Source organism: Limanda limanda, chromosome 7 (genome assembly GCF_963576545.1).
Source record: "Limanda limanda chromosome 7, fLimLim1.1, whole genome shotgun sequence".
In the NCBI taxonomy this organism is placed as follows: domain Eukaryota; kingdom Metazoa; phylum Chordata; class Actinopteri; order Pleuronectiformes; family Pleuronectidae; genus Limanda; species Limanda limanda.
In genome coordinates, this window is record NC_083642.1 from 21152651 (window position 1) to 21176107 (window position 23457).

The following is a 23457-nucleotide window of genomic DNA, read 5'->3' on the forward strand; positions in this document are numbered from 1 at the left end:
TATCTTGTGTTGACTGTCTGTTCAGAAAAGGATGTGAGCTTTATGATGCAGTTTATTTTGTGTTTATCTGAATTTGCATTTACCTTGAACTTTGTTTAATATGCATCATATAAGTAAGATTGTTTACTGTTTGGACAAAATATATGAAGAAATCACTTTGAAGTTATTGACAGCTTGGAAAGAATAAGACTCATAGTCGTACATTCTTGAAAATAATACAATAATCATACAGGTATTACAGGTCAAGAAAGTCAACTCAGCATTTCCAAGCCGAAGAGAACAAAAGTAAAATCAAAGGAATAGATATATATATAAAACACATAATAAAAAAATGTTGAACATCATAATTAATAGAGACTTAAAATATTTTACATCAACACAAGATCAAGGCTTGACTAATTCGTGGATCTAGGGGGAAAAAATCAGACAAGTTTAGGGGATTGATGTTTATGACTAATTGGTTGCAGATCCAAATAATAATAGGTGCTCTATTGAGCAACATTCTATATTTTTCTGTTAATTTGTCATCAGTTTATCAGCCTAGGGCACCTAATATATGAAGAAAGACACTATAGATGAACCATGACATCATTAGAGTTCATGTAGATTTTTTTAAAAGGTTAGAAGTTTTTCCCTTCTTTAGTCCAGCTATAAGGACAGAGGATGTCACACCTTGTTAAGCCCTATGAAACAAATTGTGATTTTTGAATAAGGGCTACATAAACAGAATTGCCCTCCCATGACGGTGTCTTGTGTCTATGAGGACACACAGTCAGGCGTTGGAGAGGGGCCAGAGACTGTATGAAAGAGTGGTTACATCATGGGGCCTGGTGTCTGCCTCTGCAAACTAATCAAGTCATCCTTCACCTCTCTGCTCGGATGTGACGCGGTGGTTTCCGCCTGCCCGTGGGAAGGAGGAGGGAGGGAGGGATGCTGAGCTGTGATGCTGATGCTGTGGGTACCACTTTAACGAGACGGATGCAGACCACGCCCTTTCTCGACCCGCCGACAGAGGGCGCTGTGGCGAGCCGAGCACCGTCCTCATCGTCTCCATCAGCCGCTTCACCTCCGTGTCCTTCCAGCAGCAGCTCACCTTCAGCCGGACACACGCACGTCCACCGCCGCGCCCGCAACAACACACGGAGGAGAAACAGCGATCGTGAAACCAGAGGAGCCCGAGCAGCAGCAGAGTCGCTGGGTGTAATGATGTAGCGGGTCGTTTCACGGTTTGACTTCAACATCCATCGCCTTCGCCTCACTGCGACACGGAGCCACGGAGCAGCTGCGCACAGACACATCTGCAGTCGATCCCAGCCCGAAGCAGCCCGGCCCGTCCTGCGGCCTCCTCTGCACCAAGAAGGTCCAAGTGTCTGCGCATCGGCTCCGCATCCGCCTCCAGCTCCATCCCTCCAGCAGTGAGCAGCCTCCTCCACCAGCCCAGTCTGCGCCATGGCCGACGTCCCAGCGGAGTGCAACATCAAGGTGCTGTGTCGCTTTCGCCCCCTCAACCAGTCGGAGATCGTCCGGGGGGATCTGTTCCTGCCCAAGTTCTCGGGCGATGACACCGTCGCCGTCGGGGTGAGTATGCGAGCGGAGGCGCTTTGTTGTGCACACGCAGGCCCCTCATCCATAAATCATCAGCTGGGAGCCGGAGACATCTGTTTGGGTGGTGGGCTGTGCAGCAAAACCTGATCATCGGTGCAGAACATGGAAATATGTAATACCCCCCCACCCCCCTCCTCATCTGTAGTCTGTTTTACATGACAAAGCAAAAAAAATACTTGCAATGTTGTTGTCGTGCGTACTCGGGCCTTTGGAGATCTGCACTCAATGATACAGGCTCTGCATTAACTCTGATGAAATGTGTCACCAACATCAGATAATTCACTAGTTGTATTTTACTGTATGGACATCAATCCTATCTGAGTGCTTCTGATTCATAACACACATCTAATACAACCTTATAATTAGAACGATTGCTAATGACTAATATTTTTCCTGGGCCTCGTCACTCTAATGATTAGGTTTATTATCCTCTTTCTGATTAATTTCTCCGATGTGAAGGAGACTCTTTGTTGTTAGTCAGCAGATGCTGGTCTCAAGTCAGTGATGATGTTACATAGACGCTGGGTGGTGAGCTGGGTGGACTGGAACCTGACTGCTAACTTGTTGTGAATGATAAACCTTTTGAGGAAACCACAATCAGATTTTGGTCAAAACTGTGAAAAAGACATTTACTAAATATCAAGATTATCAGAAATTTATCCAACACTGCAAAACTCCTCCATCTTTTTACGTAATAAAAATGTTGCTCAATCAATTATCTTCGAGAGTGTATGGCTTATTCTAATGTTAGTTTCTGATATAATCACATTTTCACAATTTTTAATTGGTAGTACGTGCTGTTGTTTCGTATCAGATATATGTCAATGAAACAGACTCTCATTTCCAGAGGAATTCCCAGGACAAGTTGATTTCCATTGGAAACAATCTGAAATAGTCCCACTTCTTATTTTGGCTACGTAGTTTTAGTTTTTCAACTATAGACAGAAAGGGTTTGACAAATGGAGATTGACTACGTAGGCCTATTTGAGAATAGTGACTACAGCTTTGCTTTGTGATTCACGGTTACATTTGAAATTCAGAATATCGACATTGAAATCGATCCCATGCTGAGATATTTTGAGTTCAACTGAGGTAAAATCTAATTTCAGAGGCTCGTCGATCAATTTCATTAAATTATGTGTGACTTCAGTTCATTAAAAAATGTGGCCAGATAGCATAATACTCCATTTTATTTTATTTTTGCACACATGTGTTACTGGTGGTCTCTCTTTAGATTTAGAGTTTTTTCTTGACCATTCAACTCGTGTGTGACGAGGTTTAAAGGAAACTTAAAGACTATACAGAGCTCAAAAGAGAGGAATAGTCAGCTTTGGGTCAGATGTAGTGAAATGGAGGAATACCGTTGGAGGAATATCGTTGAACCATCCTCCTGTGACAATGGAGACATTTGGACCTGACCTTCCTCTCTCCTCTCAGCATGATGCTGGACAGTAGAGCCAGAAACTGATCTCTCTAATTGCAAGAGGATCAATAATCATTAAACGAGCTCATACATCACTTACTGACCTGCTTTCTCTGCCTCCATCCCCCTGCCTGTTTCTCTGCCCCTGTCTTTCACCAATCTCTTATTTCTTTCCTCCCCTGTTTTCGCTGTCTCTCCTTCGCTCATCCATCTCCATTTTTATGTCTCTTTCTTTTCCTCCTCCATCCGTCCCTCCCTCCTGAACACGCCCCTCTCAGTGAAATCACCCTGTCATGGCGGCAGATACAGAAGAGATGAATCAATCTGTTGATGACATTTCATACGGCTGGCTCGTGTTCTGGCGACTGGTGTTATTGTGTTGCATTGTGGGCCTGTGTACCAGATGGGAGGGTGACATTCAGAGGCATTAATGGCCTGGTTTATGCAGAGAGGAGCGTCAGGGCTGAGTCACGGGTCGGTGTGTCTCACAGAGGTTGTTTGTGTTGTAGGTGGAGCTGATGTATTGGGGACATATTTTGAAGTAAACAAACGGTATTCCAGTGGATTAAGCCTCCACCATACGCTCTAATGGTTAAGATATTTAGTTTTAAGTAAATATGGCAGTCTTCATGGACTTTTAACTGAGCTTTAATTTAAATTAATTTCCTGTCTCTTCACATAGCTACTGTAACACCGGTAAGACAGTGTTGTTTTTTTTGTAGAGTGCTAATTCAACCATTTCCCCTGAGACGTCAAAAGATCAATGAATTATTTGCTCATATTCTAAATGAATGGGTTTCGACTGCTCTCCTGTGTTCTGTCAAAGCCAAAAGTTAAATGAAAAGATTAATACCATTCTCATATGTATCTGTAATATTAATGCAAAACTACAACCAGGAGACTGTTAGCTTAGCTTAGTTTAGCACTAAGGCTGGAAATGGGGAAACGTCCAATCTGGTTCTCTCTGAAGATGAATTCATGTTGTCGTCACTACAACACAAACTGAATAGGATGCAACGTGTTATTGTGAGCTTTAAAGGTCAGATGTGTTGGGTTTAGGATGATCTATATCTGCAGAAATGTAACATAATATTCATAATAAAAGCCTATAATCCCCTGGCTGAAACCAAGAATCATTGTCTTCTTGTTACCTTTGAAGAAAACGAACTCTAAAACTCTAAATCAGGAGCAGGCTCTTTTCCATGGAGTCCACCATGTTGCTTCGCCATGTTTTCTAGAGAGGGTCTTTTGCGTTAATGTGCGTTACCTGAAGGCCACCATGAGTTCTCCCACGCGCTTTGCAAGTAGAGGTTGATGAAGGGCTATTCCATTGGTTGCAAGCTGCAATTTGGCCACTAGACATCATATAATCATACACACTGAACTTGTCACGTTTTTCTTTCCTGTGTTTCCAGTCTATGTGCTAAGCTAACCGTCTCTTGGCTGTAGCTTCATGTTGATCTTTCAGCAGTTTTAAGCAACTCCTGGCAGTAAAGTAAATGAGCATACCAATTTAACTTAATAAGTGAACCCACTGAGTTACAGATGCTTATGTAACAGCTCATTAGGACCATAGACTGTGGTTGACACATCTCCAGCAATGTATTGTGTTGGATAATAGCGTAAATACATTTTTTTTTCAAGAGAGTTGACAAAGTTTTGAACAAGCACTATTCTTGGTGTCTTTATATTCAGGCCAATGAGGATGAGTCAGTGACTGACCACCTCACAGAGCTGACATAATTTCCCAAACCTTACGTACACTGATGACTCGCTTTCGGGGGAAGTGTTTTTAAAAAATAGATTTTGTTTCAGACAATACATTACAGTTACTATACAATATTAAAGTTGTCATATGTTTTTATTGATTGTCATTATTTCACCCTTATTAGTTTCATTCCAGTCACATCATAGCTAACGCATGCTCTGTTAAAGAATTCAGACATATAAGATTAAATACAGAACTTTAAAAATTGATTATTTGAAACCTGGAAATTTCCACACAGTTTGGTGATAAACGTTCTCTCATTTGTCCCTTTATTAACTGTGCTGTTGTTCATGTTCCTCACAGGGGAGGTCCTATGCCTTTGACCGCGTGTTTCCAACCAACACCACCCAGGAGCAGGTGTACAACACCTGCGCTAAGCAGATTGTCAAGGGTATTTATGAATAGCTTAATTCCAAATATTAAGAAGTATCTCAAATATGCACTGTGGTCTCATTTCTTGTTTTTTATCTCTTAGATGTGCTGGGTGGCTACAATGGCACTATATTCGCATATGGACAGACCGCCTCCGGGAAGACTCACACCATGGAGGTGCACTTTTCATTTAACTAAAAAGATGCAGTGTTTGTCCTGTAATGTTTTTTTCTTTTGTTCTGGTCATTTTATAGAATAAATGAACACTTTGAACATGTCTTCACCAGATACATTTGAATGTTACTTCAACCATTGGAAAATGACCCTGCCTTCTCTCATACTGGATTTTTGTTTTGAATGACACCATGTATTTCATCGGTATTAATTGATACTCTGTCATTATATAAATTTGGTTATGACAGAATGTTCTTACTCTCCTTTACTTTGAATTAACAGACATGATCATTTAATATCATTATTGTATTAAGTCCCCATTAACACCCAGTGATACTTTTATCTGCAGGGCAAACTCCACGACCCTCACCAGATGGGTATTATTCCTCGCATTGCTGAGGACATTTTCAACCACATCTTTGCAATGGATGAAAACCTTGAATTCCACATCAAGGTATTTAATGAATGAATGTCTTATGTTGTGTTATTGTGTCGGTTTGTGAATCGTCTTTATCCCGTTTTTTAAAAATGTGCTCCACTGTCTCCTTGTATCCACAGTTCAGTTTTGTTTTTGATCAGTAAAAACATTATTTAACTTTTGTCTCTTGTTGCTAGAATTTTAATGCTATAAAACATGTAAACATTAATTTTTTGGGGGGGGGTTTAATAAATGTCTTTCTTCCTCAACAGGTTTCCTACTTTGAAATCTACATGGACAAAATCCGTGACCTGCTGGATGGTTAGTGCTTATAAATACTTTGAGTTTCCAGCCTATAATAATGTATAATGCACCACCACAACTACTTCGTTTTCAGAACTTCAACATACTATTATAATCCATCTTTATTTTTCAGTGACAAAGACCAACCTGTCTGTCCATGAGGATAAGAATAGGGTGCCCTATGTGAAGGTTTGTGACAGTTCTTTTTTACATAGGGTAAAAATCGGTCTTCGGTCTTCGTTAGATCCTCTGTATTAAATCTGTCCCATGTCCCCTGGCAGGGATGCACTGAGCGTTTCGTCTCCAGCCCTGATGAGGTCATGGACGTGATCGACGAGGGCAAAAGTAACCGTCACGTGGCTGTGACCAGTGAGTCTTTTTTAATATTCTGATATTTGATCTCATTCCATTAATATTAGAAATCATCGTTACATATATTTAAAAAGAGCAATCCAAATGGACAGTAAAACATGTTTAGCTCTTGACAATAGCAGTAAGTCTTCTTACCGCTCCACTCGCGCATGAGAGCACGTGGTCGTGGTTTCTCGTCAGTGGCGCTCGCAGCTCGTCACTGATGCGTGAACTCAACGCTGAGTGACCTGTTATGTAATCTTTGTGTTACAGTGTGTTATACTCTTCCAGATGCTTTTAGCAATGCTCAAAGACACTTTACATTGGTTTAATAAAACACAAGCAAGTAAAACAAATAACTAGACAATAATCTGTGGCAGTGCAGTGTTCAGTCAACTAGCATCAGGGTTTTTACTTTTAATTATATTTCAACAATAAAAGCTCCCTGATATGACGTAAGTCCTGCTCTTGCTTTTCTCCTCTGAGCTGCTGACTCACTCACTTTGGTCCAGTAATAACGTCTGACTAATGACTCCAGTACCGATCAGAGTGATGCAGTAGCTTCAGCCTTGGCTCACAAACGGTATCACAGCATACAGATAACAGATAACTTCCTTACCATTTAATTAAGTCAGTCATTATACTCATTCATTTCAGTAGATATGTAATATATTTAAAGATAACAAATATTATTGATAAGGATTATATATTTTTTACTTGTTTATCTGTATGAGATATAATTGAAAGTGTCATTATCATTCTTTTTTTAAGCAATTTTTGATGAAATAAGTTTGAATACCTGCTATCATTACAGATTTTGTGTTTTCAGGTATCTCAAAAGACAAAATAATAAAAAATACAATAAAGAAACCTCCTCTGAGAACTCTATAAGCAATAAAGCAGTGTATGTACTGCCTTGTTTATTTAATAAATAATATATTCATTTATTATTTCTGAGCTGAAGTCCTTTGCTGAATTTGACCGCAGATGGGTGCAAAAAGAGAGGGATCCGATGAAGTCTGGGATTCACTGATCACAACAAAAACACAGGGACTCCTTCACTATAAATAAATCTTAACCCATTCAGTCCTTTCTTCAGAGTTTATGCATCTTCAGAGTGATACTTGCATTCAAAATATAGTTAATTGAATACAGGAACAAATTAAAGGCTAGTGCTGTTCAAAATGTGTTTACATTACAGTAATGTAACACTGGAGTCCAGCAACTGACAGTTTCTGTGCAGACATCAGCACTGACTCATCTACCGAGTGTCTCTGGTCGTAGACTAGTGTGTCTTAATGGATTCAAATCCAAGGCTCAGATCAATAGTCTGTTGCAGAGCCCTATAAAGAACCCTGGTGTTATAAATCATCCATCCATTGAACTGATCTGTTAGCAGTCTCTTACCAGACGGACCAATGAAACACAACTCCTCCCCCTCATGCTTAGATGCAGCTCGTTCTGGTAGAAGATGAGTCCCTGCTGCATGTTCAAATTATAAAAGTATTAATATCTGCCTCTGTGTTATGAAAGCTGGTTGTATAAGATCCAGGCATATATATATATATATATATATATATATATATATATATATATATATATATATATATATATATATATATATATTATATAAGGAATCATGTGAGCTTTCATTTGTATTAATTTTTTGGTTGTTGGAGAGATGATAGATGTGTATGATTGACGGATGACAAATGAAATAGATCATATCTCATTTAAATAATGAAATGTGAAAGTCACCCACACTATTTCTTAAAATATAAAGTATTTTAATGGTAATTATGTGATAAGAATCAAATTCTACAACAATCCAGCCTGACGAGTTGGATGAATGTACGCAGCAGCGAGCCAGATTTAGTGAGAGCGGCTCAGTCCTCTCTGTTTCCTGTCGGTGCTTGCTGACTCACCGTGCTGCAGAGGGGTGGGCTGATAGCAGACACTGAGCTCAGGCCCTTAGATATCATCTTTGGAGAAACCTGAACTCTCTGACTCTGAGGACGCCCAATAAAGCTACAGGCATTCAGATCAGTCTTATCTGCACTGGGAGTGGGGACTTATTTCTGCTTCAGTGGAGTCTTGTTAAAATGGATGTGCATATCAAATACCAATGCACTGCTCTAAATTCCCGAACATAAATGGGAGGAAAAAGTTGGCATGATCGTTAACACTGCTGATACTCAACAGGAGAGAGTCACATAGAAAATAGTTTGTCTGTTCTAAAAGATCCATGTCCTCATTGATTTAAAAAAAAAAGGTAAAATCAGAGTAATTACTGCCGTGTGGTGGCTGAATGTTTATAGGGAACGCCACACAGTTAATAGTTCGATTTCCAGAACTCGTCCTTCGCTGCATCTTATACCCTTTGTTTCCTGTCTGCACCTCTGCAGTTGAAAAATAAAGGCTTGAATAACATAATCTCTCAAATAAACGTCTTTAATAACAAGTGATCAATGGAGGTCCCTCTTTCAATTTCTACTGTGAGAATGTTTTTTCCTTGCTTTGAACAATAAAATTCCTAAATAAAACAAGGCTTAAAGTCTATGGTGATTATATCTCATTCCTGAATTCTTGACATTCCCTCTAAAACACTAATTCCAACACCAATTGAAGAAGGAATTTGTACAGTAAGTTCTAAGACTGCACTCAAACCTCTGGTGTTTGTTTCCCCGACTGTCTCTGTCTTTGTTCAGACATGAACGAGCACAGCTCCCGAAGCCACAGCATCTTCCTGATCAACATCAAGCAGGAGCATGTGGAAACTGAGCAGAAGCTTTGTGGGAAACTCTACCTGGTTGATCTGGCTGGCAGTGAGAAGGTGGGAAAAACACTCTGCACCACCTGCAACTCATCCTAACTTCAGAGTTTTTGTTTTATTACATTTGTTTGATTCTGAGCTGTGCATTATGTTTCCTCCAGGTGAGTAAGACCGGAGCTGCAGGATCCGTCCTGGATGAGGCTAAAAACATCAACAAGTCTCTCTCTGCTCTGGGAAACGTCATCTCTGCGTTGGCTGAGGGAACGGTGAGTCACTCCCCCCAAACTCCCTCCTTCTTTACAGAGAATAAACAGTGATGCCATGTGCTTCTGATTCAATTTTTAAATTCAACAAATTATTTTGGTGACTTTATCTGTCTTGAACCAATATGTGAGACATTTATGGACCTGATGTAAATTAGTCGTTATATTTCTTTATTTTAATTTTAGTTGAAACATATTTTCATTTTACTTTGTGAAACTTGATTTATTTGTGGAATCTGACAAAATAAACTGAAACATTCCTGCAAATGGAACTTTAGATAATGTGGCAAAAGTCCATCTCATTTCTGTGACTCATGTACTGCAGCTCTGCCACTTTTCTTATTTCTGCAAACTCAACATGTTTGATTATCAAACACCCAAACTCTCCCTGGTACTTATAAGATTAGTTCAATCCGGCACAATCAATGTATCCTCTTCTTCTCTTCTCCTCCCTCTGCGTCCCTCTTCCTCCCCCTCTCCTCTCTCTTCCTTCTCCTCTCTCTTCCTCTCTCCTCCTCTTCCTCTCTCCTTCAGAAATCTCACGTGCCGTATCGTGACAGCAAAATGACCCGCATCCTTCAGGACTCTCTCGGTGGCAACTGTCGCACAACCATGTTTATCTGCTGCTCTCCCTCCAGCTACAACGACACAGAGACCAAATCGACTCTGATGTTTGGCCAACGGTAGATACCCCTGTAGAGTCCATGTATCTTTGTATATTTGAACTTACCTCTACATTGAGAAGGAAAACAAACTGAGGCAGGATGGTTACCATGTTTGACTAATATCAAGACATGGCAGGTGCTAACTTACACTGCACACTTCATTATCATTATTATCACAGTCACTGACAACTTTAAGTAGTTTCCCTCATGAGGGGAATACAAGGAAGAGTTCATCTAATTTGGATTGAGATCAAATAATCCGATATTTTTTTTAACTCAATGGAACCTTTTCTGGTTAAGTAAAGGTTTAGAAATGGTTTGAATTTAACTCAAGGAAAAAAGGAATCCACAAAATGTGATTTATTTTTTTCCGCATCTTGCTGTGTTGATTATTGTTCCCCTCTTAAAGTAAGTAGGCCAATGAGTTATTTTGGGCATGCCCTAAAATCCAAACAGAGGAGATGCAGATGCTAAATAACACTGTTCACTTGAATAAAATCCATTGCAATGTACATATCAAAGTACATTTACTTAAGCATTGTGCCCAAGTAGAATTTAGAGGTACTTGTACTTTATGCTGCTTTATTTCTCCATATTCCATAGGGAAATATTGTACCTTCTCTTCTGCTACGTTTATTTGATATATTTATTAACAAGGTCGAACCTTGAACTTCTCCCCACATTGGATAATATAAGAAGCTTTTAAAATAAAACACACTTTTTATGATTAAACCAGCAAATGCAGCCACATCTCAGATATCCATCAGTTGTGAACAGCTCCACCAAAACTCAGCGACTCTATTTCTTTCTCTCAGTGCCAAGACCATCAGGAACACCGCCTCCATCAACCTGGAGCTAACGGCGGAGCAGTGGAAGAAGAAGTTTGAGAAGGAGAAGGAGAAGAACAAGACCATGAAGGATACCATCACGAGGCTGGAGGCCGAGCTCAACCGCTGGAGGAATGGTGAGTCATCGATATTTTTCGACTGACAGACTTTCACGAGAAGCCTTGTTTCTGCAGCATAACAGCAACTCTACTGCACATGTTTAAATGTCCTGTCGTACCATCATCCCTGCCTTCAGGAGAAGACGTGCCTGAGACAGAGCAGACAACGGCCGACGTGGTGATCCACACTGTGGAGGAGCGTCCCATTTTGGACAACGACACCTCCTCCATCGTAGTCCGTATTTCCGAGGAGGAGCGTCAGAAGTACGAGGAGGAGATCAGGAAGCTGTACAAGCACCTGGATGACAAGGTTCATACGCACAAACATTGTCCTTACATTAGATTAAGACAATACAGAGGTTTGAGTCCTGAGACTTGACAATCCAGTGGTTCGGTTTGGACCCAGCCCTTTGCTGCGTGTCTTACCCCACTTGTTCTCCTGTTTCTGGCTGTAGAAACAACAAATAGAAACAACTCAAGTCTCACTTTTCAATTAAATGGTGTATGTGCTTACTTATATTATATTTCAGAAGATAATAGTTTTATAATCAAAGATTATACAGACCCTTGAAAGGTATTATTCACTAAAATGTCATAATGGATTTAAAAATATTAAGCAAGATGAATCTGCCTGTGTCACAGCTGTTTATACACTCATGCAAGTTCTCCAGTGTGGGTGGTACTGAGGTTGGACTTTTTATCATTAATTCAGGATGATGAGATCAATCTGCAGTGCCAGTTTGTGGAGAAACTGAAGCAGCAGATGATGGACCAAGATGAGGTGGGTACACGCAAACACACACACACACACACACACACACACACACACACACACACACACACACACACACACACACACACACACACACAACACACACACACACACACACACATTTCAAACTTAAAGCCTCTCTATATGTCTCCCTCTCATTGACACTCACCATGTTTCCCTCCCTCCAGCTCCTGGCCTCATCCCGTGGGGACGGGGACAAGGTCCAGGCTGAGCTTGGCAGGCTGCAGGTGGAGAGTGACTGTGCCAAGGCTGAGGTGAAGGAGGTGCTTCAGGCTCTGGAGGAGCTGGCCATCAACTATGACCAGAAGAGCCAGGAGGTGGAGGAGAAAGGCCTGCAGAACCAGCGGCTGGCCGACCAACTGGCCCAGAAAATGGTATGTTTGAAGAGGTGTGGTGTGTATGTGTGATGAAGTCAGAGGCTGGAGGTGCAACAGAAAGATCCAGTCGCTAGCTGACTGCCCCACGGAGACAAGCAGCTGCTGAAGCAGTGCAGTTTATCATGAATAAAACGAAATGCAGGAATTACATTGCAATCAGGTAACGGAAAAAAACTCTCTAGGGCCTTTTTACTGAGTTTATTTAATCCACCAAGGAGGTTTAGTCCCAGCATGGTTTTCGTTACCTCCATCAAGGAGATATTTTTTGTTTGTTATCAGGATTATGCAAGAATACTAGATGAATACAATAGACAATGGTGGAAGAATGTGGTTTGTGTCAGCAAAGAACCCATTTAATATTGGTGAAGATCCAGATCAGGAGGCTGATCCATGAAAGGTTTTTGCAAGATAGAGATTCTGAGATTTCTCCGAGAATAATTCATAAATTCTGATGAATTATATCCAGCATGTTGAGGGGATTGATATTTATGAGTGTGTGCAATTTGGTATAAATGTGGTTTCATAAGGAACCTTGGTGGAGGTATGCACTCTATTGAGTGACATCCTATTTTGTAAGTCTGTTCTGTACCTTTACCAGATATGGTACATAAATATATGAATTAATAAAATACCACATAAACTGTATTTAGTTATTGTGTACTAAAATTTACTGCCACAGTGCTTGTAGTTGATTGTTAGATACTATTATTAGTTGTACTCAAATTCAGATGACACATGCTTACATTTACTGGATCCTGCTATATTTTATACTATTTTACCTGAAGGTGGTGCTGTAGGTAGCAACTTGATCATTATAAATGGCCGTTTCTCAGTGGTCATGAATCTGACTCTGATGAAATCATCCATAAATCATCCATATACAAAGTCCTGATGTTCCTCGACTGGTTTTAGAAATTAGATATATAGATTATGGCATCCATCACTCATCTGAATCTAGTTTGTCAGAAAAGTTACCGACTCTTCTTCTCTGTGACAGGCCAGTCTGATGGAGCTGGAGGCAGAGCTGTCTCGTATGCAGGAAGTGAGCGGTCAGCAGAGGAAACGTATCGCTGACGTCCTCAACGGCCTGATGAGGGACCTCAGTGAGTTCAGCACCATCGTTGGCAACGGCGAGATCAAGTTGGTGAGTGGAATCACAAGCGTTGACTGACATTTCAAACAGACGGAAAACCGATACTGATCTGAATCTCTCCTCCGACCTGCAGCCGGTGGAGATCAGCGGCGCCATCGAGGAGGAGTTCACGGTGGCTCGCCTCTACATCAGCAAGATCAAGTCGGAGGTGAAGAGCATGGTGAAGCGCTGCCGACAGCTGGAGATCATGCAGCTGGAGTGCCACCGCAAGATGGAGGAGACGGGAAGGGAGCTCTCCTCCTGCCAGCTCCTCATCTCTCAGGTGAGGGACAGTGGGAGGGGGAAGAGATGGGGCAACAATAAAGGGATGTAGCTTGGAAAAACTGAACCAGGCAAAATTGAGAAAGTGAAATGTATTTGTAGAGAATCTTCATGCTCATCATGGCTGGGTTTTAAGCCACCCTTTGTGATTTGACGTGGGTGATTGCGTTTGTGCAGCACGAGGCTAAGATCCGCTCTCTGACGGAGTACATGCAGAGTGTGGAGCACAAGAAGAGGCTGCTGGAGGAGAGCCACGACTCGCTGAGCGAAGAACTGGCCAAGCTGCAAGACCAGGGTAACATGCAAACAGTGAAAGACTTAATATGCAAGCAAGAGAAAACTGTACTACTGTACTCTACATACTGTATATTGGGAATCTTCTGTTATTATGTGTTAACTAAATGCTTCTTTCTGTCATTTTTCAAGATAACTCCCTGCTCGAGGGAAAGGATGCAGAGAAGGGCGAGATTGAGGAGGGAAATGTGAAGGTAAGAAGATTTCTGAGTGGAGTATATTACTTTAAATTCTGACATGGGAACGGAGGAAATCAGCTTCAAAGAATGGAGAAGTGAGCTGGCTTTGAAAGCTTCTTTTGAGCAGCTCATTTACAGAGGTACAGCTCAAATATTTTCAGTAAGATCTTGGGCTCTTATCTGGAAATGAGAGTCACCATGACAACTAAAATGTCTCATCCCTGAACTATGTATGATGTGATTTTTATGCTCAGCAAATCAGCAAAAGCTGTAATATATGAAATTTACATGTTATTTTTTCTTGTTATTTATTTCATTTACATTGTCCGTTAATTTGTAATATCACATGTACTTGTTCTTCACATCACATTCTTTTGTGTGATGTCCTTCCTCCTATTCAGCGTGCTTTCTCCACCCATGTTCAAACAGATTTTTTGGATTTTAAATGTATTGTATTAGAACTTTCTGAGAGACTTTGTGCATGTGCTGTTTTCAAATGCAGAAGACTGTCCGTCAGCAGGGAGATTCTCACCGCGGCCTCCATCACCAGCAGCTGACCCGCCTGCGGGACGAGATCAATGAGAAGCAGAGGGTCATCGATGAGCTCAATGAGTCCGTGACCATCTTTATTCATTATTTCTATCTTTACACAAAGATAAAACGTATAGGATACTTTCTTCCTAATATTCCTAGTATATACTATTATCATTAGGATTCATAATTTGCTCATATTCATTTGCTTTCTCCTCCTGAACATGTGTGTGTTCTCTACTCCAGTCGTAACTCTAAGATGGAGCTGGAGCTGGCTCAGGTTCGCGCGGACTTTGAGCGTCTGAAGAGTCAGGACAACTCCAAGAGCGAGCGCCTGGAGGAGCTCTCGTAAGTATCAGGGAAATCCTGGACTCATGAGAGTCAGAACATGTTGATGATTGGGGGCATATTGATCCACACATCTATAGAGGATGCTAAATATTAGAGGAGTGATTGGAAACAGTCCAGTCTACCTCAAGGATACTGAAAGTTAGGGGGCTTCAGCACCTCCTACTGGTGAGGGACAGAAACAACAAGGCAATACAGTTTTCTAAAATCAATTAAAGAAACTTTAATTAGATTTTCTACGGTAACCTTTTGACAGTAGCATAGTAGCAGAAAATAAGCCAATTTTATTTATTTTTCATTTAATTCCATTTGAACACATTCAGTATATTTTTTGGGTCACAGATGAAGCATAGTTGACGTAAGATGTAAAATGATATGTATTTTCTTATGTTGTTAAGAGACCCTTAATCAAAGTTAGCTGATTATTTGCTTTTCTAAAACTGGTGTAAAATTTTGCAATTTCAAATCAATACGGATAATCATTGTACAGACTTCATCTTAACTTCCCTCAACACTGACAGACTTCCAGCGTCCCTGGTTGACCTCCTCATTAGAGTCCAGCAGAGGAAACTCAAAGTTCAAAACCAAATATTACAATGTTCTGACATATAAACAAATATCGTCATGTTTAAAATGAGAGTTTTCTTGTTTCTGTCAGATTCCTGCATGAACGTCATGAGCAGACCAAACAGGACTTGAGGGGTCTGGAGGAGACTGTCGTGAGTAAAATATAATTACTTTATCTTTCTGCCTGCATCTGCTCTGAAACATTGTCCCCTGCTGTGTCTCTCTCTTTCTGTCCCTGTACCTTTCAGTCGTGTCTTACCTCAGTCTGTCTCTCCTGTCCTTCATGTTAACCTGTGCTTTATTTGACAGTGTCCACAGTTGTCTTCTTCACCTCGTCTCAATCTGTCTGTCCTCCAGGCCCGCGAACTCCAGACCCTCCACAACCTGCGCAAGCTGTTCGTTCAAGACCTCACGTCGCGGGTTAAAAAAGTAAGCAGCTGGACAACAGGAGGCAGCGACTTTGGATGTTTTTTTTTCATTATAAGAGGGTTTTAAGGAATCTTTTACAACAAAATAACAACATCCTCAATCCCTCTCATCCTTATGACCTTTAGATATGATGTATGTGACACAAGAAATTTACTTTAAATATAGAATAGGGGAATAAACTGAGGAAGTATGCAGAGGCCGAAAGAGGTTATATCTCACCATGCAAAATACCAGATGATCAACTAGTAACTTTGGGCATTTTACCTTTCTTGCAATGTTGTGGTCTATCCCAGAGCTGTTGAAAAGCTCACCACCTTTCTTTCTATTTTATTTCTATGTCTCTATTTTATTTTCTCATCTCTTTGCTCCGTTGTCTCTCCGGCAGAGTTCCGAAATGGAACCTGATGATAGTGGGGGGTCTTGCACCCAGAAGCAGAAGATTTCCTTTCTTGAGAATAACCTGGACCAACTTACAAAGGTTCACAAACAGGTGAGAAACACATCAAGAGCCTGAAACTTCAACTGTAACTTTCACTGATACTTTATATCCTTATCGTACATTAGACTGGGAGACTTCTTTTTTCATTCCAAGAGACACAGCAGTAATTTGCTCATTATTTATTTAACATACATTAAACATATTTTAAGTAAATAAAACCAAAATTGAAGTGGATGGAGAAGTCACAAATAGATTTGAATCAATTATCTTTATCACATATATCACGTATTTTGATATTTAATTCAACCAGCAACTTGGTGTTGTACTACATAGTTTGCTCTCCTCTCTCGAGTGTCATTCTTTTTCTCTCACTCTGTCTCTCTCCCGTCCAGCTGGTTCGTGACAATGCAGATCTGCGCTGTGAGCTTCCAAAGCTGGAGAAACGGCTTAGGTCTACTGCTGAGAGAGTTAAGGCCCTGGAGACTGCACTGAGGGACGCCAAGGAGGGCGCCATGATGGACCGCCGCCGCTATCAGCAGGAGGTCGACCGCATCAAGGACGCCATGAGAGCCAAGAACGCCCTGCGTCGCCCCCACGCAGCACAGATCGGTAGTGCACTTCAGTTCAATCATTTTACTGATTATTTTGTTATATATTTACATTTTACAATGACAGCTGAACCCTAACATCACTCTTTCATCCCGACAGCCAAGCCGGTGAGACCGAAGCAGCTGCCAGGTTGCTCTCCCACAAATCCATTCTACACCTACATCCGTGCCACTGAACAGGCCAACACCTACAGCAACGCCCTCTTCCAAGGAAGCGCGACACAGCAGAGCGCCGCCACCGCCACCTGCAACCCCAACTCTGTCCAGAGCAACACGTGAGTGTGACCTGCTCTACCTCTGCCTGATATTATTATTACCCAGTGTTAATGGTTAGGCCGGTTCATCGCTAGTACTCAGGTGCAGTCCTGTCGAGATCCATCAGAGATCGATTAAACAGGCACATCTTTCTATAAAGAAAGCAAACAAACTGTATCATATGGACTCACTGTATACAGTATTATCTTATTTTTGTTATAACAAATGATTAAGGATCTTCATTTGTAACTTCACATACTGTGCCATAATTTGTTCTCTCCTTTGTTCTACGCAGAGTTTCCACAGCCCTGGGCTACAGAGCAGGCAAATATAATGGAGACACACTGGAGTCCTTCCCACTCAACATTGACAATGGTACCTGTATGCAGTCTAATGGTCATTTATGTATTTGACAGCAATATGTACATGTATATTTGTATATGCTGATGTAGATTTACTTGATTATCGCATGGGTTTTAATATATCATTGTATCAATTAATTCAAATTTTATTTAATATAAAAGTTATTTGTATTACTAAAGTAGTATTAGTATGGATAGTTTTTGATAAATCAATAAATCAAACCACTCTTTTGTTACAGGTAACAACCTCAGTGAAACGAGAGACATCAATGACAACAGGTGAGGACTTGAGCTGCTTCTTGTTTCTAGTCACTTGAACTGTAAGAATATAAACTCTATTCTAGATTAAACAGTGATTTTACCCCTAAATAATCATTTATTATTTTCTGTTGAAGAATTGATGTGAAAGAAAAATGTTAAATGCTGGTCAGTTTGGCTGCTGTTCTTCATTGAGCTGATAAGAAATGTGTCTTCCAGTAAGAGTTATGTGCAGTTAATTATAATGAAAGAGTTGGTTGTGCACTGAGTGTGAAGTTTGTGCGTCCTTTGCATTAAGGAGTGATGTTCACTGTGGCAGCGAGTTGGATGATACAAAAAGGCACTACATCGTTCAGCAGGAGACGGCTGCAAGTTAATCCCAGGGTAACTAAACACACACACACACACACACACACACACACACACACACACACACACACACACACACACACACGCACACACACGCGCACACACACACACACACACACACACACACACACACACACACACACACACACAAAAGCAGGCTTTGGTTGGCTGCAGGTAAACAGTGAGTCAGGAGACAAAAGAGGCGGAACACATTGGTCGAAATGCATCGGCTTTCAAATGTATCTACATTAATATACAGATAGGTGTTAAAACAGATCAGCAGAAATGTTGTTTTGACCTAAAACACATACAAAAAGTATCGCTGTTTGTATTTTGTGTGGAGAAATGTTCGAAATGTGTGATAAAAGAAACCAGATGGACTGTAAACAGTGTACGGAGCATCTTAGCCAAGATATCTGCTGTTTACACCTGAGGCCCCCAAATTATTGGCCATTGCCTCCAGAAGCTGAATCTTCAACATGGGCTCCAAGATTGCATTATCACAACTTCATGAATTGATGAGAAAAAAAAAGAATTGAACTAAAGCTAAAGCATAAAATAACCCCACTCCCCAGCCATCCTGAACATCTTGTTTTCACTGACCTCCAGCCGTTGAACTTCTCGTTCTGCAGCAGTGATGCACAGGTGCACTCCAGGAGCTTGTGACATTACTGCCGGCTGCATGACAATTTCAACAAAGCACATTTCTGTCTGGCAGCTAACTGCACTCCTCAATGGTGTGTGGGTGAGGTCAGTGGTGAAACGTGTACGCAGCCAAACTCTGGGGGGTTCGATTTCATCAGTTTTATCAATTACAAGTGATTAATATGATGTGTCCAAATCAATCTTTCCAAATGATGACCACCTCTTATTCTCTCTCTCTCTCCAGATTTGTGACCAAACACTGTTTCCACCCACGGACCCTACCCTCCCATCTGCATGCAGCCCGTCTCCCTGTCCCTCCAATGCATCACTGATGAAGACGAAGATGAAGATCTGTAGCCCTGTATTCTAATTACTAGATGAAGCCCCCCTCCCCCCCTGCTCTTATGGTGACCACCCTCATTGTCAGGTTTGGGATCGAGTCCACTCCAGTTCAGTCAGTGCAAGAAATACATCAAATCAGATGTTTTTATAGTTACAGACTAACCACGAATTTGACCACAATTTGCCAGAAGAAGCCTGTGATGGTGATTAACCTCCTGAGGTGTTTGAACTGAGGTGGGTCTGACTCCATCCCTGAACACCTAGTACACACATGTTGTAAATAATAGTGCTGTATACTCCAGTAGAGGTTTTCGACCAGCAACTGTTTGTGGGAGCGCACAGCCTCCACCGTCCCCTGCACACGTCTCCTTTAGGGCATCATGTGGACGACATACAGTAGGCACACATGACCTTCTTTCTCAGCCGTAAATAAGAGTATAGTGTAGTGCCGGCTTGTAACAGAAGACCCACACTCTTCATGCATGTTAGAGGGTTAGCTTTCAAATTGTTGCATGTCATGATTCCACTCAGGAGCTGGAATGCCGCGCGTGAAGCGTCTGAGCGACTTCGACAGATGCCCCAGAAGGAGAGAGAGCTGGTTTTCCCTTAATCCCCGATACTGGTGTCAGTGCTTTAAATTTTCTATTTTAAAATAAACTCCACTCCATGAAGGGTGGTTGTGGCTGTATCACAGGAAATATTGGAAAAACTACTACTTTTTATCTTAGAGACATCAGATGCAAAAATATGAGGGGAACCCGGCCCAGATTTAATGTGTATAGAGGAAACCTTTTGTAATTGCTTTCATACTGTGATGTCACAGCTGTACCATGCTATTGTACACTCCAGGTAATGCTGCCCATATGCATTTAGTGTTGCTCCCTGCGCTGCATCCCCACCTTGTGAGTCTTCTTACCCAGCCTTAACAAGAGCTGGTTTCTCATGATCAATTTAACATGCGGTCATGTGAACACATTTGTAATTTGTACCTCTGAAGCTACTCATTACACAGCAAACTAAGATATCGTCTTTTCAATTAAGCAGATGTTTATTGGACAATTTTCAACTTAGGTACAAAAACTCGGTGCCTAGATGTTTTTAGTTAAAAAGCAGGATGAGAGCTGGGTGGAAAAATCTACATAAACCTTCTACTGCAGGAGAGTAACTGAACGTCTGGGTTCATTCATCAAGTCAGCTCATATTATATCAAGTTCTTTGTTAAAGGAGAAATATACTACATCGATTCTCGAATATTTCCCTAACATTTTTAACTTTTGAGGCTGAAAGGATCTAATCTGAAGCTACACTATTGATGTACTTCAGAAATTTGGTAAAGGAACATCTCAGAACATGTTAAAACTTTGTGGAGGCTGTTCAGTGATTCTGTGTTTTTAGACTCAGATCCTTCAGACGTCCGATGATGAGAAAGTGTCTGTAAACTCGTCCCTGGCTGAGCAGCCACCAGTCTGGCGTGGACGGAGAGTTTGACAGATTGTTATTTGTCAGGTCGTGCTGTAATTCTTCTGTGAAAAAATCCTGACCAGCCAATCAGGATGGAAGAAAGCAGCACGTCGTAGGTGGTGGGCGTGTTGGGACTGAGTAGAGTCACTGAACAAAAGGTTGGATTAGAGCAGATGTGGTGTTCCTAAATTAAAACAGTTTCTTTGTTTAGGAAAAGTTGGACCAAATTCTAATTATATATTGTGAAGCTGAATGTGCCTTCTACGATTCGAAATAACACAAATATGTGTAAATGAGAGAGATTTAATTTGGTGAGTTTGATTCAGCCTCTTTTACTATTTGAATAACACAATCTTTAGTTTTATTTTCAAAACTATTTCTGGATGGAAACTTCAGTGTGTTACATTGAATGACTGGGTTTGTTCTGTTATTTCGCCCAGGTACAGTATGAACTCAGAACGATCGTTGACAGCCTCAGTTATGACGCCACCACTCGGCCTCATGTTCTCACTGACATCAACAACATCTCAGGGCTTCACATCCACAATCAGTGACCACCACTGTTTTCCTCGTCAGATTCAAAGCTATGTGGTCGCAGATGAACAATCAGCTCAGTGCGTGTTCTTAAATAACAGAAGAGGATGACGACTCTTATAGAAATAATATCATTTCATACAAACAGTACGTAACATCTCCATTCTAGCTCATGACCCTAAATGAAATAGACCCTCAGCAGCACCCTGGTCAGACCCTACTGTACGTGTCCAAGCAAACCCTCTATTTGACATCATGTTTTAAGTGTAATAAATTATTTTAAAGGAGGGCGAATATGTACTATATTGTCACCCGCTGTCCCACTGTCTGATTTCAACATATCTAAAAATGTATGTGCTATATATTGTTAATCTTGTAAGTAAAGTAGCGTGCCATGACATAGTGAAGCAAAGCAAAGGAAAGGTACGCGCTAACCTTGTTCAGAGAAACGTTTGTTTTATTTATTTCTGTATGCCGATACTGTAGCGTCGACATGACTGTGTGAAGAATCACCGTGCAAAATCTCTGTATATATAGACTCATCACTATGCTGTACTGTATGTGAACCATTGTGTTGTAGTAAAAAGTTCAATAAACTTGTAGAAAGGAGATTGTGGATGGGAATCATTTGGGTCCAAAGAGAAACGTCTGAATATCCTGGATGTTTGAGAAAAAGAGATAACTTGCTCTCAGTCTAAAATGGCTTCATCTAGTGGAGGTGAAGGGAAATTACAACACTGCTGCAGATTCAATTTAATGAAAAATTTTTGTTCCTTCACTTTCATCTTCTCTGAGGAGGAGGAGCTGCATTCAACTCAAAGGATAATGGGCTTATATAGTTGCAAAATTCCAACAAACAAACAGTTTCATTTATTCAGCGTTTCAACACAATTAAAGAGAAATACTACTCACTTTATGATTTATATGGTCCAGTATAGTCCTGCTGTTGGATTCCCAGCTGTATTTTATCTCTGCTAAGTTTTTTTTAGCAGGACTACACGAAATACATTAAATGGATTTCTACAAAACCTGGAGGAAGGATGAAACAGGCCATAAAAGAATCCTCAAAATGGTAGTATGGATCCAGACAAGATATGGTGATTTTTTTTATATTTTCACCAATTTCCCTTGGAATAATTCATGAATGTTGATTATTAAAAGATCTGACATATTTAGGGGATTGATATCTAGGAGTATGAAATCTAGTCTATCTTTACAGAATTTAAGGGGACTGTTGGGCAGAGTTATGTGCTCTACTAAGAGCTGCAACTGTGAAATGTTAATATATTAAACCAATTTTTGACATTGTATATACGATAGAGATGTCTAATGTGGATATGTAGGTATACATAAGAATCTGAGATCAATATTTGTATGTTTCCTTTTGCGAATGTAATAGTTATTTTACTCCTGTTCTGTTTTAATGATAATTACTCTCTGTATGAACGGTCATCAGCCATGTTTCTTCTGCGGAAGTGATGAAACCCCCTAAGGAACTTCCTCTACTCCCTATAATAAGCCGCTCTGCGTCGTTCCCACGAGAAAGGAAGCAGTGATGTAAACAGCAGAGGCACGTTAGGCATCTTCATCCTGGAATCTGCTGCATGCTCTTATAATAACACACATTCAGCTGATGAGAGAAGATGATCAGAAATCTAAAGTGTTAGATTATTATCTGGAGACGACTAGTTGCTTCTGAAAAGGAGTAAAAGAAGAAAATAAATTCACTTGAGTTATTCCCTCAGAGTTATTGTTAAGCCTTATGCTGTGCTGATTCCCATAATTAACTTAGGTTTAAATAAATTCATTCTAAACTGATGTGTTTTAACTGACTAGTGATGTTAACACTATGTTTCTGCTTCATACATTATAGAGTCTAAACATTCATCGTATATACTTGTTTACTTACTTTTGATATTTTGTCTAATTGTTTCAAAATGTGAGGTTCAGAGGGAGGATGATTCAGTTTCATGTTTTTCTTTACGCTTACACCTGTAGAAAAAGAGAGGACAGTCTCAGGTCATCAATGTAGAATAATAACAATAAAAACAACAACAACAATGATAATGAAAAGCATGCAGCGTTTTGGTGAGCTTTATTTTGAAACACGTAAAATAAACAAATAATATTAATTATAAAAAAAAAAAAATAGAAAATAAATAAATTAAAAGTACATTTTCACCATTTTCTG

General features: G+C 40.5%; 1 protein-coding gene across 1 annotated transcript; it reads left to right on the forward strand.

Moving 5' to 3' along the window:
- The first annotated feature begins 1449 nt into the window (after positions 1–1449).
- On the forward strand, positions 1450–18292 carry kif5aa (kinesin family member 5A, a). Its single transcript, XM_061075106.1, has 28 exons — positions 1450–1578; positions 5100–5187; positions 5272–5345; positions 5692–5796; positions 6033–6081; positions 6197–6252; positions 6345–6432; positions 9123–9247; positions 9349–9453; positions 9985–10133; positions 10931–11079; positions 11199–11371; positions 11774–11842; positions 12022–12228; positions 13229–13375; positions 13458–13646; positions 13823–13940; positions 14072–14133; positions 14621–14730; positions 14896–14997; positions 15656–15716; positions 15922–15993; positions 16379–16483; positions 16825–17041; positions 17141–17315; positions 17591–17670; positions 17897–17936; positions 18214–18292. Exons 1-28 carry the CDS (start codon positions 1450–1452, stop codon positions 18290–18292), a joined length of 3123 nt encoding a protein of 1040 aa, XP_060931089.1.
- Positions 18293–23457: the final 5165 nt, after the last annotated feature.

What these genes read in the sequence shown, in the direction of transcription:
- kif5aa (XM_061075106.1), top strand. Translation starts at nt 1,450, where the DNA reads ATGGCCGACGTCCCAGCGGAGTGCAACATCAAGGTGCTGTGTCGCTTT. An exon ending in GAGCGCCTGGAGGAGCTCTC is followed by an intron (nt 14,998 to 15,655) that starts GTAAGTATCAGG and finishes TGTTTCTGTCAG; the next exon opens with ATTCCTGCATGAACGTCATG. An exon ending in AACTCTGTCCAGAGCAACAC is followed by an intron (nt 17,316 to 17,590) that starts GTGAGTGTGACC and finishes TGTTCTACGCAG; the next exon opens with AGTTTCCACAGCCCTGGGCT.